At 39.2% G+C, this 15,323-nt stretch overlaps 1 protein-coding gene across 3 annotated transcripts in view; it reads left to right on the forward strand.

The window, feature by feature from the left end:
- Positions 1–15,323, forward strand: part of LOC126188122 (protein nessun dorma-like) — a 232,789-nt gene that overhangs the window by 198,269 nt on the left and 19,197 nt on the right. For all 3 annotated transcript variants that reach the window (XM_049929593.1, XM_049929594.1, XM_049929595.1), the window contains 2 exons: positions 13,414–13,535; positions 13,625–13,965. In XM_049929593.1, coding sequence (XP_049785550.1) covers positions 13,414–13,535; positions 13,625–13,965 — 463 coding nt within the window. The remainder of the gene's footprint in view (positions 1–13,413; positions 13,536–13,624; positions 13,966–15,323) is intronic.

The following is a 15,323-nucleotide window of genomic DNA, read 5'->3' on the forward strand; positions in this document are numbered from 1 at the left end:
TGATAGTGAAACATGCATTGTGGGTAAGCCAGAAAAAAAAAGAGAATCAAAGCATTTGAGAGAAAATGGTAGGACATATGTTAAGCCATCACAAAATAACTTCCATGGTACTAGAGGGAGCTCTAGAGAATAAAAACTGTAAAGAAAAACAGAGATTGGAATACATCCAGCAAATAATCAAGGGTGTAGCTTGCAAGTGCTGCTCTGAGATGTGGTGGGCCAAATCAACCAGTTGGAAGGCTGGTGACTAAAAAAACCATTGACAGGTGTGACATCATCGATGGCATCAGTGTAGATATAGGGATTAGTGAACATGATGTCATCATACTGACCATGGTTACTAAGACTATGAGAGAATTTCTGCTAGAAAGAGCAGATACCCAGTTGTTAGTATCCCACTTAGACAATGAATTGACATCATTGGTTCCAGTATGATGGATGTAGAGGAATTATGGACAAAGTTGACACAGACTGTAAATTGTGCTGTGGAGAAGTGTGTGCCATGTAAGCTAGAGATAGGCAAAACTTTTCTTTTCAGAAATCAGATCAGACCTGGTCTTTCACTGGAATGAACTAGCTGTTATTCATGACTCAGCACTCACCATTCACTCACAAAAGTAACTAAAAGGAAGGTACATTGCCCTTTTAAGTCAGGTCTCTAAATCTGTATTTTTATCTAATTTGGTTCTACTGTGAAAGAACATTTAAAAAGGAGTAATAATTATGTGTTATGTCCCTAGTAATTTTCAGATACAAAAGTTTTAATTTTGTTTGCTGTAAAAATTATAAATTTTACAACAAAATCTTAAATATCTTTTATGAAGTAGAAAAATTTTAAGAATGAAGACTGATTCTTGCTATATTTTTATCCTATTATTGTAAAAATAATCAATATAAAAATTATTACAACTGTTTGAAGTGTACCTGCAATCATCATTTAGTCAGTATTACCATATATGTTCGCATAAAGGAAAATTTAATCAATATTGTCATTCATAAATAAAATTTTACCCTTTTTAGTTGACATGAGTCTCTTTCTTTTCTTAGTACACATTTGTCCTGCTTTTGAAATTACAGGGTGGAGGAAAATTGTGTCACAAAATTTTAATCCTGGATAGCTGATGCCAGTAGGAACTAAAATTACTAATGTTGTGTAGGTCAATAATGCACAACTTTTAAACTATGGAAACTTGGCGCCACACACTCCAATGGCTGCAGGATGGCCCTGTTGCCAAATGCTCTGGACAAAGCATGACCGCGAATGCTTTGCCTTCCGGAGATCATGATGTATCCAAGGTGGCCAGCATGTTTGGTGGTAGCGCGCCAACTTTCCATTCTGGGGGCCTTGGAGAGAACCTGCTGGGGTCTCGACACATCCATTGTAGTTTCATGATAAGACATACTCTGAACAAACCCATCAACAGCTGTTAGTTCATGTTCGTAAAGTCTCTTACAAATTGTGTTGGCTCTGAGAAAAGGAATTTTTTTGTAGATAGGACATTGTTTACTTAAAGCAGGTGCTCGAACTGGCAGCCCTCTGACGCAACACAAGCTTGATAACGTTGAACGGTGTTCTGCCGAACTCTTTCAAAGATTCCTGGCATTGTCCTGATGTAATCGGCAGCATGTTGAATGCCATTCATTAATTCTTATTCATTTCTAGGTGGTTCACGTCTGGATGGGTGAACTAGAACCTTCAGAAATCGCTACAGGAAAAAGTCCGGTGGCGTGAGGTCTGGTGATTGTGGGGGCCATGTCCTACAGGCATCTCTGCCAATTACCCATCCGTCGAAGAGTTCACTTAAATATCTGCACACAGCACGACTGTTATGTGCGGACGCTCTATCATGCCGCAACCACATGTGTAGCTGTGTGTCCAGGGGAACATCTTCCAGTATGCCGGGTAGAGTGTCTTGCAAAAAGTGAAAGTAATTTGCCTTGGTGAGTCGAGGAGGTAGACAGGCAGGCCCAATCAGATGGTCACCCACAATGCCTGCCCAAATGTTGAGCGAAAATTGTTCCTGGTGTCTGTGGATGTACGTAATGCAAGGATTTCCGCTTGCCCAGTAATGAACGTTTTGAGTGTTGTAAAGGCCATCCCGATGGAAGGTGCACTCGTCGATAAACAACACAATGGTGGAGAAACCGACGGCAAAACACTAAATTGTGTTCATAGTCCGCCACAGGATTTAGATCTTGGACAGGGTGGAAACTAAATGGATGCTGGCCATCATCCCTCAAAATCTCCCAGACTAACCAATGAGTGACCCCCATGTCATGTCCAACTGCTCGAGTACTTTTTGTAGGTGCTTCCTTGAACCACTCGAGAATAGTCTGTTCAAATGCCGGACAGAGATGTGCACATTTTAACAGACTGCGTTTTATACCGTGATGCAAGGGCAGAAGCACACGTTGATGGGGATCTGCCCTGTGTTTTAGCTAACGATGAGACGTGTGTGTCTAGGGTTTTTAAGTTTTGTGATGTGTCTGGACTCTGGCCTAAACCTTTAGGCTGGCGGTTTTAGTGTCTTGCAGAGTGGCTGACTCCTCCCTTTTTTCCTTGCGGTCAGCCAGCCACTTCCATCTGCTCCATTGTTTTAGCTCCCTCTATCTTTTTCTTCCTGTGTTGTCCATGTTTTACTGCTAACGCCCTGCTTCATCCCACGCTTCGGTGTGGGTGAGCACATATTTTTCCATGATTGTTCCCCGTGTTTTATGTTCCGTTTGATGTAAATGTTCTGAGTTTTTTTCTTGACACCCGTCTCACTATGATACTGAACGGGCGCTGAAGACCTTGCTGTCGTGCGCCCACAAAACCCTTCTACTACTACTACTACTACTACTACTACTACTACTATTACTCTTCAAATGCAGCATCCCGTCGTGTTCTAGGTCTTCCAGCATCACCATGATATCTTGCTGATGAACCTAAATTGCTGTAAACGTTTGTGGCTGTGGGTGGAGTCTTGCTGGGTACTGTTCCTCATACAACCATCGCGTTTGATGCACATTACTGTCAGCTAGTCCATAAACAAAAACCACTATCCAGCCACTTGTTGGCCAGTCTTATAGGACAGTAGTAGACAGCAAAACAAGAGCCAAGATTTTAAAAGTCACATTTAAGATATTGTTCATGCAGCAGAATCATCCAGGCCCACCACCCAGAATGAAATTTTCATTCTGCAGTGGGGTGTGCACTGATTATGAAACCTCCTGACAGATTAAAAATGCGTGTCAGACCACAACTCGAAATTCGGACCTTTGCCTTTTGCAGGCAGGTGCTTTACCGACTAAGCTACTCAAGCATGACTCACAACTTGTTCCCACAGCTTAATTTCCAGCAGTACCTCATCATCTACCTCCCAAACTTCACAGAAGCCCTCCTTTGAGACTTGCTGGGAGAAAGCATATTGTGGAGACATGGCTTAGCCACAACTTAGGGGATGTTTCCAGAATGAAATTTTAACTGTGTAGTGGAGTGTGCACTGATATGAAACTTCCTGGCAGATTAGAACTGTATGAGAAGGGGGGAAGTAAAGCTGTTAGAACGGGTTTTGAGTTGTGCTTAGGTAGCTCAGTAGATAGATAAGTTGCCCACAAAAGGCAAAGGTCCCGAGTTCGAGTCTCAGTCCAGCACACAGTTTTAATCTGTCAGGGCGTTTCAGCCATGCCACTGGCTAACTATCACACAGTATGGAGGACATAGTAATAAGCTTCCCTTGCAGAGAGAAACAACTGAAAGACTTGGAAGCAAATAAGTCATCACATCTGGATGCAATTGAAATTTGGTGCTACAGAAAGTACTCTATGACATTGACACCTTACTTAGCTTGCGTTTATTGTGAAGCCGGCTGGAGTGGCCGTGCGGTTCTAGGCGCTTCAGTCTGGAACCAGGTTTAAGTAGTTCTAAGTTCTAGGGGACTGATGACCTTAGAAGTTAAGTCCCATAGTGCTCAGAGCCATTTGAACCATTTATTGTGAATGTTTCACAAAGTGTTAATCTTCTGGAAAAAGAGATAAGGTGAGCTTTGCATGTATGAAGAATGGACCTGCAAAATCACAGACTAATATCCTTAACATCTGTTTACTCAAGAATCCTCAAACATATTCTCAATTTGAATGTAATAAAGTTATGGTTATAATGTCTGTTTATACAGCATCTGTATCTTCACATTACAGTAACCATCAGACATACATGTATATGTGAAGGACAATGTAATGTGAAGATATAGACAGTATATAAACACAGACACGTAACCATAATTGATGTATCCATGTCGTGACAGGCAGAAATAAAAATAAAATATTTGTTTCCCCTTAGCAGAAATCGTGAAATGTGTGAAATAAAGGGTTGTGGACTCTGTGACATATAGAAGTTTGTATCCACTTCTGGTAACGTGCTTAATACCTGAAGGGATTAAGGCGATTGCTTGTGATAAGTGGAATATAACTGTGCAAGTCACATTCTGGCACAAATTTTCGTTAGTCACAAACAGCTGATTTCAATGCAGGCTCTCAAAATATGAACCTATTTTGTAATAATAAATTTCCTCAAGACAGAAAAGTTTTTGTTCACAAATCAGCACAGTTTTAGAAAATATCAGTTATGGCAAAACTCAGCTTGTATATTATATCTTGCAGTGAAGGGCAACAGGCAGATTCCGTATTTCTAGATTCCAGAAAACCGTTTCACATGATTGAATAAAAGTTCTCGGGTTTCCAACCTTGTCAATTGCTTAAAACTACACGAGCTTTCGGCAGAACTTCTTAAACGATCACCTACTGCTTATGGTATACCGAAGATACACATGGACGGGACACCATTTTGCCTTATTGTGTCTACAATAGGTTCTCCAACATACAATCTGGCGAAGTACTTAGCCAAGCTCCTCACTCCACATGTGGGACACTGCGAACATCATATAAAAAACTCAGTAGAGTTTATCAGCAGAATCAACCGTCTACGCCTTAGTGAGGATGATATAATGGTCACTTTTGATGTAGTGGCGCTGTTTATGAATGTGCCTATCAAAGACGCTTTGGACTTAATTTCCCAGTACTTTGTAAGTGACGTGGTCGAGCTATTTAGGCACACTCTTACGTCCTCCTTTTCGGGTACAACGGCCAGTATTACGATCAGACAGATGGTGTAGCAATGCGTAGCCCATTGGCTCCAGCTGTTGCAAACTTCTTCATGGAGAATTTTGAGGATATTGCCATAGATACTGCACCATTGAAGCCGAAGTGTTTCTTTCGATATGTTGACGACACATTCATCATTTGGCCATACGGACGGAGAAACTAGACAAGTTTTTGGAATACCTCAATGGCATTGACAGTAATATCCAGTTTACCATGGAGGTGGTAAAAGATAATGCATTGCACTTCCTCGACGTCCTTGTCCACCGTAAATGAAATGGGCGCCTTGGACACAGTGTCTATAGAAAACCCACCCACACAGACCTGACCTGCACACCACCAGCCATCATCATCCAGCAAAGAAGTGCACAGTATTACAAACATTGGTGCATTGTGCAAGAGTAATATCAGACGACGATAACCTGCCCCATGAACTGAGCCACCTACACAAGGTTTTCAGGAATAACGGCTACAGCGCCCATCAAGTGAAAGAAGTGATTTCTGGGAAATATTAGAATAAGACCACCGATGAAGAGCAGGAAAAGAAACTTGCTTTGCTGCCATTCTGAGGCTCTGTGTTGGGCAAGATAAGCCGCCTGTTGAAAAGACACAAGATCAGATCGATCTTCAGGCCTCCAACAAAAATCCGTCAATTACTGAGACCAGTTAAAGACACAGTAGGTCTCAGAACACCTGGAGTCTACGAAATACCTTGTGAGTGTGGCCAGAAGTACATCGGATAAACAGTGCCCACTGTGGAAAAACACAGGAAACAACACAAGAGGTATTATTTCCAATGCTATCCAGAGAAATCTGCGTTAGCTGAGCATGCGTTAGAAAACAGTCACTACATAAAATTTGAAGATACCTCTGTCGTCGCTCACACTAACGGCTTCTGGGACAGTTTAATAAAGGAAGCTATTGAAATAAAAATTACCGCAAACACCCTGAATAGAGACGGTGGCTTGCAGCTCAGCACTGCGTCGGATCCAGCGATTGCGCGGTTGAAGAGGCACATTGAACGCCGACTCAAAACGTGCTCATATATGGCAATGTCACGGGCACCAGTGATGTCGCAGCTGGCAGTTAGCATATATAAGGGCGCACCAACAGCCCACTGGCAGTGATACCACTTGACAATGGCCAAGGAGTGCTTGGCCGAAAGCTCGTGTAATTTTAAGCAATTGACAAGGTTGGAAACCCGAGAACATTTTATTCCATGTTATTGCCGCGAGACTCTTCAGTCATACGTTTCACGTGATGCCCCGCTGCAGGCTATTAACTTAGGTACGACCGTACAGGATAGGTATGTGTGAGTGGCTCAAAGAGTTAAATAACAGAAACCAGTACATTGTCCTCGACAGCGAGTACTCGTCAGAATTCCTCCTGGGAAGTGTGAAAGTGGATAGGACCACTGTTACTTTCTGTATACATAAATGATCTGGCAGGCAGGATGAGCAGCAATCTGCAGCTGTTTGCTGATAATGCTGTGGTATACAGGAAGATGTCGTCGTTGAGTGACCAGCAAATGATACAGGATGACGTAGACAAAATGTCTAGTTGTGCGATGAATGGCAGCTCTAAATGAAGAAAAATATAAGTTAATGTAATTGAGTAGGAAAAGTAAACCCGTAATTTTCGAATACAGCATTAATAGTGTGTTGCTCGACACAGTCATCTGGTTTAAATATCTGGGCATAACATTCCAAAGCGATATGAAATGGTACAAGCATGTAAGGACTGTAGTGGGGAAGGTGAGTTGGCTTTGGTTTATTCAGAGAATTTTAGAAAAGAGTGGTTCATCTGTAAAGGAGACCACATATAGGACACTTGTGTGTGACAGTCTTGAGTACTGCTCAAGTGTTTGGTATCCGCACCTGTTGGGATTAAAGGGAATCATTGAAGTAATTCACAGGTGGGCTGCTACATATGTTGTAGGTAACTTCTATCAACATGCAAGTATTATGGAAACGGTTTGGAAACTCGAATGATAAACCTTGGAGGGAAAGTGGTGTTCTTTTCGAGGAACACTATTGATAAAATATAAAGAACCTGAATTTGAAGCTGACTGCAGAATGATTCCAGTGCCGCCAATGTACATTTTGTGTATGCGCTGTGAAGATAAGACAAGAGTAATTAGGGTGTGTATGGAGTCATTTTTCCCTCGCTCTGTTTATGAGTGGAGCAGGAAAGGAAATGACTAATATTAGTACAGGGTACCCTCCACCATGTGCCGTATGGTGGCTTGGGAAGTATATATGTAGATGTAGTTATAGTTTATAAACCAGACTCAGTTCATGTATACTCTGCTTGACTCTAGTCGAACATGGTGGGAGTGTTAAGTCTAGTATTATTTCCATTTTGGCAATGTTTAACTACATTCTGTATTTTCTGACAAGGCAGTAGTAGTCAATGTCTCAAAAGGACTGAATAGAACTCATTCCATTTGTCATCAGCCCATTGATGTGGTACACAGAATCCAATTTGTCTTCTAAAACTATGTCTGAACATGCCTCAGAAATCCCAGTGATACCAACCTACTACTGTGTCACTCTCTGCGATAGGCATCCCTGGGTGCGAATATGGAGGAGCATGTCGTCAGCACACAACTCTCTCACCCGTGGACAGCTCTCATGACCAGCCCCATTTGTGCTCCACTAGTTTTCATATAAAGGTGTTGATGTTCAGTATATGTAGAGAGGAAGCCTTGTGGGATGCTGCGTTTATGTTTCCTCATTCTGAATTCTTTCTTTTTCAGGTTATATTGTTTGTTAATGTGATGCTCTGTTGTCTGTTATTTATATTGTTAAGAAAGGACTCCATCATTGCTGGGGTACCTTTAACACCACACAATTTTAGTTTCACTCGTCAAAACAGCAATACTGCAGACTGAATTTTGATTGGGGATACAGAACTTGTCCTGTGATGGCACGGATAGGAGTGAGGACAGATGGTTGATGGGAAGGGTATGTGGTATGGGAGGTAGTAGGTCAATCTAGTTGTTGAGGCAGTTTTTCTTGTAGTGGGCTGACTTCAAGTGATCGATATATTGTGAGATTCCAAGTCTTTACTCGTTTCCATGTAATAACACTTACCTTCTTTTCCCAATTTTGTAGTTGTCATTTTGTTTTCTCCTGATGTCGTGGTCCAGCTATACGTGCCATGTACTTAACTGCGGACTTAATTTCCGATTGTACTGGAGTGAGGGTTGTAAGAGATCTGCTACGTTTAAATAACTCACTACGAACTCGCAAAAAACTGCTTCCATAATTCTTCTATATTCAAGTAAGTCCTCAACTCTCAACAACTTATAATTACAAAGGTTTTCATGTTCATACATGATGCTTCAATGTTTCACCAAAACCATAAGTTTATACTTAACTTGAGACAGCGTGGCATAGACTCTATAGAACAACATTTGTTGTTTTTTTTAGTGCTCGACCTTTGTCGTCAGGCCCCTTTCTTCTTTGTTGTCCATTAGACCCACAAACCATGACTGCAAAGTGCAAGTGTTCCCTCACTGCCCAGTCCAAATTTCACATCAGTCGTCGCTTTCTGTGCTGTGACCACATTTTTCTTTCTCATATTTCAAGAAACCTGGGCACAGTAGATACTTTTTATGCTACTACTAATTAAAGTCATGTTATTCACAAGAGCATCTTTCATTGGTCTAGTAAAAGGAAGTTGTTATGATTTATAGCAAGATGTACCACTACGGATTTCCCCTCTAAGATATCATGTAGAACAACTTACACAACTAGAGGTAGTGTGGTTTACCTCACAACCAGTCCATAAATTATTTATTTATTTATTTATTTATTTATTTATTTATTTTATATTTCATGTCTTTACTTCCTTGGCTCCACATGACATTAGGTATAGGTCCCCTCTCAGTCCTACGAAATTAGTTCAGGTCTTGCTTCCTTTGGATTCACCAGACCTCAGGTATACATTCCCTTTTTCCTAGGTAAACCTAACCTCTCATAATCCTACCTCTCTAGAAATCTGGATACATCCCACCTTCATGCTTACAATCATATGCCTAGTCTCTGACCATACAGTTTTTACCATTTCTAATACTGAAGATTTCTACTTAGCATAGTGATCATACTCAAAATCTATATAAGATATTAATTTCTTACTTCCTTCTTTTCTCTTATCACTCCTATTTCTCAAATTGTTATTATTTATGTGTTACAGAACTGCCTCTGAATAACTTAGCTTATATTAGTTATTAGTGCATTGTAATTTCTTAACTTGTACAATTTGTACTCCCCGTCCTCCCCCCTCCACCCCACAGCAAGCACGCGTGTGTGTGCGCGCGCGCTCACACACACACACACACACACACACACACACACACACACACACACACACACACATTCAGATGATGTCACTAATATAAGCTCCAATCATTCAATTTGCTGGAGGAAACCGAATGTTTTCATGGGAAAGAAATATAAAACTTAAGTCTGTGTCACTGTCATTTTTGTCACGATCTCTCAGTTGTACCTGATAAAACAGGGTGTCACCACCACTATATGGTCCAGGTAAGAGAAGGGTTACAGCAATAGTAACATATGCATATGGGAGGAGGGAGGATAGAATTGGTACTCCTAATGGAGAAGAAAGGAAGGGAAGTAAAAGTGCATTAGGATCAAGGAGAAAAAGAAAGACAATAGACCCTCATTTATCCTAATGTCTTTGTGAATTACGTTTCTGGATCCTAACAACCATGTGAGTGTTCACACACACACACACACACACACACACACACACACACGTACTAGTGTACTTACAAAAATCTATTACTCATCCAGTAGTTGATCTCCTCTATAAAACGTACATGAAATCCAACTCATTGTTTATATAGAAGGGGGGAAAATATGAAATCCCAATACAAAAAAATTAAAAAAAATGTTTGGGCAATTTTTATCAAGATTGTGAAAATAAATCTACCTTTCTGCAATGAATTACAGAGAGAATACTTATGTTTTCGAAAAGGAGAAAAAGAAAGACAATAGACCCTCATTTATCCTAATGTCTTTGTGAATTACGGTACGTTTCTGGATCCTAACAACCATGTGAGTGTTCACACACACACACACACACACACATGTACCAGTGTACTTACAAAAATCTATTACTCATCCAGTAGTTGATCTCCTCTATAAAACGTACATGAAATCCAACTCATTGTTTATATAGAAGGGGGGAAAAATATGAAATCCCAATACAAAAAAATTAAAAAAAATATTTGGGCAATTTTTATCAAGATTGTGGAAATAAATCTACCTTTCTGCAATGAATTACAGAGAGAATATTAGTGTAACTGTACCCTTTTAATAGCTAACAATCATGTTGGCAAAATCTCTCTAAGATAGTAGGAGAAAGTTTGAAAGACAATACAATAGTTAAAGAGGAAGCAATTGCCTCATAGAAAACTGAAGTGTGAAAAAATAAAGCAATTAATTTGGAACCTGGCAGTTGTCACCCCTCCTAATCTGCAAAGATGACTGATTATCCTGAGGATGTAAACATATTTATTCTATCAGTGTTATAAAGTTTTTGATCTTTTGTGTTATCTAAATACTTGGACCTAGCAGATGCCACTGAATATACGTTTTACTTACACCCCATGAAATATTGTGGTATTTTTCTTGCAAGCTTGTGGACCAATATTTTCTCTTAAATTTTCACTGAAAAATCTTCTCACGATTTAAGTTCCTCTGAATGAGCTGTTCCCCATTCCGCTGCTTCATCTTGTAAATGTTCTAGTGCTAAATGTATTTTTTTATTATCATCCCTTTTCCGAGGCATAGATTGAGAAAATACTCCTAAGAAATATGTTGGATGTACTTATCCTTCCAGCTTAAACTTTGGAAACTGCTTAGCACAGCGAACTCCACAAGCACAGCAAACTCCATTCCCTTTCCACTTTCTATTTGTAATTTTTTTCAAATAAATGTGGTGATAAGCCTATGCTAGATGTAGCTCTTTTGCTTTTAAGTTCCTGTTTAGTGTCTTGTAATTCCTTCCATAATCTCTGTGACTCACTCCTATTATTAATAGTATGAGCCACATAATTGGAGACAGTGCTGTTGGCATCTACTTTTCTGTGTACCTTTTTCTCCACTGTTTCTTGTAGGCACGTCTCCAAATTAGTTAAAGTATTTGGATAATTAGAAATTTCAATTAATTTTTTGTTTAGTTCTAATATTCCTACCCTGTCTTGAGTCTCTGAGATTTATATATAGTTTCATAACTGCTTGAACGTGATTGCCCTAATTTTATCATCTTATCATTTAAAACTTTAAACTGTATTTTCGCTTTTTGTCTAACCACATCAGAATGGATCAACTATTTTAGGTTTGAACTCCATAGGTAAATTAGCTAATGTTTCCTCTAATTCTATTTTTGTGGCTAAATCATCTAATTTTTTTTATTATGTTTAGATAATTCATGTGGTTTATCTGCTTTACTTTTGCTGTTCATCTATTTCCTCCATTTTTTTTTTAGGCGTCTCCTCTAGTTTATCTAATGATTTAAGTCTATTTAGACTTTCCGCTAAAACCATACTGTTCGTACTTCTGGTTCTGATAGGCATGTTATTTACATTACCGTACAACTTAAAGTGTTTATCACACAAAAAATGTTGTTTATCAACATATCTACATCACCCAGTGTTAATCAACATCATTCACAGTCAGTTATAGCAGATTAAATAACTAAACACAGATTCTGGAGGCAGTACACTGTAGAACTAGGATAATTTGCCGCACCAGCTGCTGAAGTCAGCTGCACTGCCACTGCCAAGTGATGGAATGTTGCCATCTGAAGCTCTCACAGCCCTAATCGCTGTCAAAACTGCTCACTGAAAATCTTCTCTGTAGTCTGCTTATCTTCTTGTGATTTATGTGAACACGTTAATAATGTTTGTTGTTGACCTGGTTGCTTTGGCCAACTGGTATTTCTTTTGTGAAAGATTGTGACAATGTAAATTGTTTGGGTTTAATTAAAGTCACAATCCCTTTTGTTTGAAAAATCTTGCTGTGGTTTGTACCGTTACAGCATATATGCGTACGATACAGTTCTTGATGGCAGGTTTGCTTCTGTAACCCTCAACAATGATATATATCTCCCCATTTTCCATATAATTTTAGTTTTAATTTCTTGTTATAGCTCTTTTATTTTATTTCCTATCGTCCACGTCCAGTCAGTCACCACATGAGGTGGTTTTTCTTGTTGTGGGTTGACTTCAAGTGATTGATATATTGTGATATGCCAAGTCTTTACTTGTTCCCATGAAATAACATTTACCTTCTTTTCTGAATTTTCCAGTCACCAACTTTGATTTGTCTTGATGTGGTCCAGCTATGCAATGCCACATATTTAATCATGGACTTCATTTTTGTTTGCTGTGGGATGAGGGCTATAAGAGAGATTCTACATTTAAATAACTCTCTACGATATCACGAAACACTGTTTCCATAATTCTTCCATATTCAAGTAAAGTATCAACTCACAACAACTGATAATTAACAAAGCTAATCAGACAGCATGTTCATACATGATGAGTCACCAAAACTATAAGTTAGTACTTAATTCGAGATGGCATGGAGTCTATATAACAACGTTCATTTTTCTTTAGTACTTCGCCGTTGTCGTCAGGTCCCTTTCTTCTTTGGAGTCCACAGCAACCCCAAAGCATGACTGCAAAGTGCTATTGGCCCCTCACTGGCCAGTCCAAATTTCACATCCATCATCACTTTCTGCACTGTGTCCACATTTTTCTTTCTCATATCCACACATAAATTCCAACAAACCAGGGCACAGCAGATGCTCTTTGAGGTACTATTAATCAAAGTCATATTTTTAAATGCATGCCTGTCATTCGTTTAGTAAAAGGAAGTTACTGTGCTTTATAACATGTACCACTACAGTGTGAATGACTCACAAAGTAGTAGTAATAATGTAATTAATACTGTTTGGCTTGAAATAACCAGGGAAGCAAAGGGTGAGAAGGAAATTGGTGGAAATGAAAATGTTAAAGATAAAATTTGATCCAGCATAATGATAGTAACAATATAATAATTGATATGTGATAAAACAATGTACAATGGTAAATTAGAGTAGTAGTGACAATTAAAAAAATAAATAAATTGTGTTATTGTAGGACTTAAAATTTGTATAATTTTGTGTTTGATTCTTATAATCAAATTTCCATTATTAATCTGTCATTGTGACATTTCACCCTAACTGCATGTGTTTTAGGCCATTTCCTCTGTTACAAGAGGCATTGGACAGTGCATCTGCTGGAGATACAGTCGTGGTCTGCCCTGGAGTGTATGGGATACGTGGAGTGAGATGCTTGGAGAATGGTGGTAAAATTACAGGTATTTGGTCACTTACTCACAGAAATATATCACCAAAATATGCTGTAGTGATCACCAAAACAGACTAAATTAGTAATTTAATTATTTAGGTTTTAGCACTCCAGAAGGGACAGTAGTCGCTGCTCACGATGCTGGTAACGTATTGATAGACTGTACAGGAAATGATTTAACACTGGAAAACCTCAAAATAGATGGCCGCAAAACAGATGTTGCTATATTAGTGCGCTCCGGAAGACTGATGATTCGCAATTGTCACATTCTTGGGCGAGAGAATAGCAGTACGTCCAGAGGAATTGTGGTATTTGGCAAAGGGAAAGTTGAACTTGAAAACTGTGTCATTTCCTGTTTTGGAACAGCCTTGTATATTAACCCAGAGGCTGAAGTATGTCTTAAATCATCCCGCATCTGCTCATGCCACATTGGAATACAGGTCAGTGACCTTTCTGTAATGCATTATGTATTGTTCCACAATAAAGGTTTTTATTTTGTGTTAATATGTCAATGTAATGAACATCAAAAATTATTAACAAAATACCTTATTCAAACCATATCTTTCATTACGGTCATAAATGTGTTTAATTACACCTTTTTTATTATCATAGTTTCATTGTGCAAACATGAAAATTGACAGAATTCAAAAATAATTACATACCAGGGGAATCTCTCTTCTGTCATCATAAACAGCTGATTCATTAACAGTTGTATTTTTCATTGTTATCAGTATTTGACTCTCAGATGTTTTAGTATAATGATATGAAAAATGTAGTTTACCTGTGTTGAGATGCTAATAAAGCCTCATCACCATTATTGTGGGATTGTGTAAGCATTTGACTCAGTACCACACCAACACTTGTTAATGAAAGTACAGTTACATTGGAGTCTATACATTTCTAACTTACAGCCTGTTCCGTCTTGACAGAAGCCATCTGTTTCTCAGTCACCTCCTTTTAGTTTATGCTGAATGAGTTGATTAACCAACCTGTTTTCCATGGTTCTGTTGATGTGTGTTTCCATTGTACCGTATTTACCCGAATCTAAGCCGCACTCGAATCTAAGCCACACCTGAAAAATGAGACTCGAAATAAAGGAAAAAAAGATTTCCCGAATCTAAGCCGCACCTGAAATTTGAGACTCGAAATTCAAGGGGAGAGAAAAGTTTTAGGCCGCACCTCCAAATCGAAACAAAGTTGGTCCATTGTAATATGTGACACAATTTAGGTCGAATGAATGACGCTACGGCTACAGTAGTTTGGTTCGAGTCGTAAGCTTTACCAGGTAGCCATTGCTATGCGTCAGGCACTCCGTCCGTATTTATACGGGTACCCTTCCTTTTTCACGTGCTTCGTCTGGTTTGAATCGATTGCTTATTTTGTTTGATCTGATAAGTGCCGTTTTCTCTGTTATAGGTGTTTACATCACTCTAAGCTGAAAATGCATCACTGTACTGTGTCATGCATTGTTTATCGCATTCTGATAGTGCGTGTTTACGGCCTGTCGCCGTTCGCGGCATGGCTTGCTTTTGTGCGCGCTACCGCCGCTTACAACTAAAAAGAGGCGAATCGTCTCATTAGCGAAGCAATGTCAAGAGACTGCTATTTGTTGTTACATACACTGCTGCTTTCTTTGAGAATGATTAATAAGAACCAAATAATAGGCTGCGTATGATAGAACATGTTCTGAACGAGAGTTAGGCGAAAATTTTTCTCAGTTTGAAAATCTTTGCGGCCGCTTCTTTAGTACATCAAATTCTGCACAGAAATTAGAGTCATCTTAGATTTAAAAATCTAG

The sequence above is a fragment of the Schistocerca cancellata genome, chromosome 5, assembly GCF_023864275.1.
Source record: "Schistocerca cancellata isolate TAMUIC-IGC-003103 chromosome 5, iqSchCanc2.1, whole genome shotgun sequence".
Lineage (NCBI taxonomy): Eukaryota > Metazoa > Arthropoda > Insecta > Orthoptera > Acrididae > Schistocerca > Schistocerca cancellata.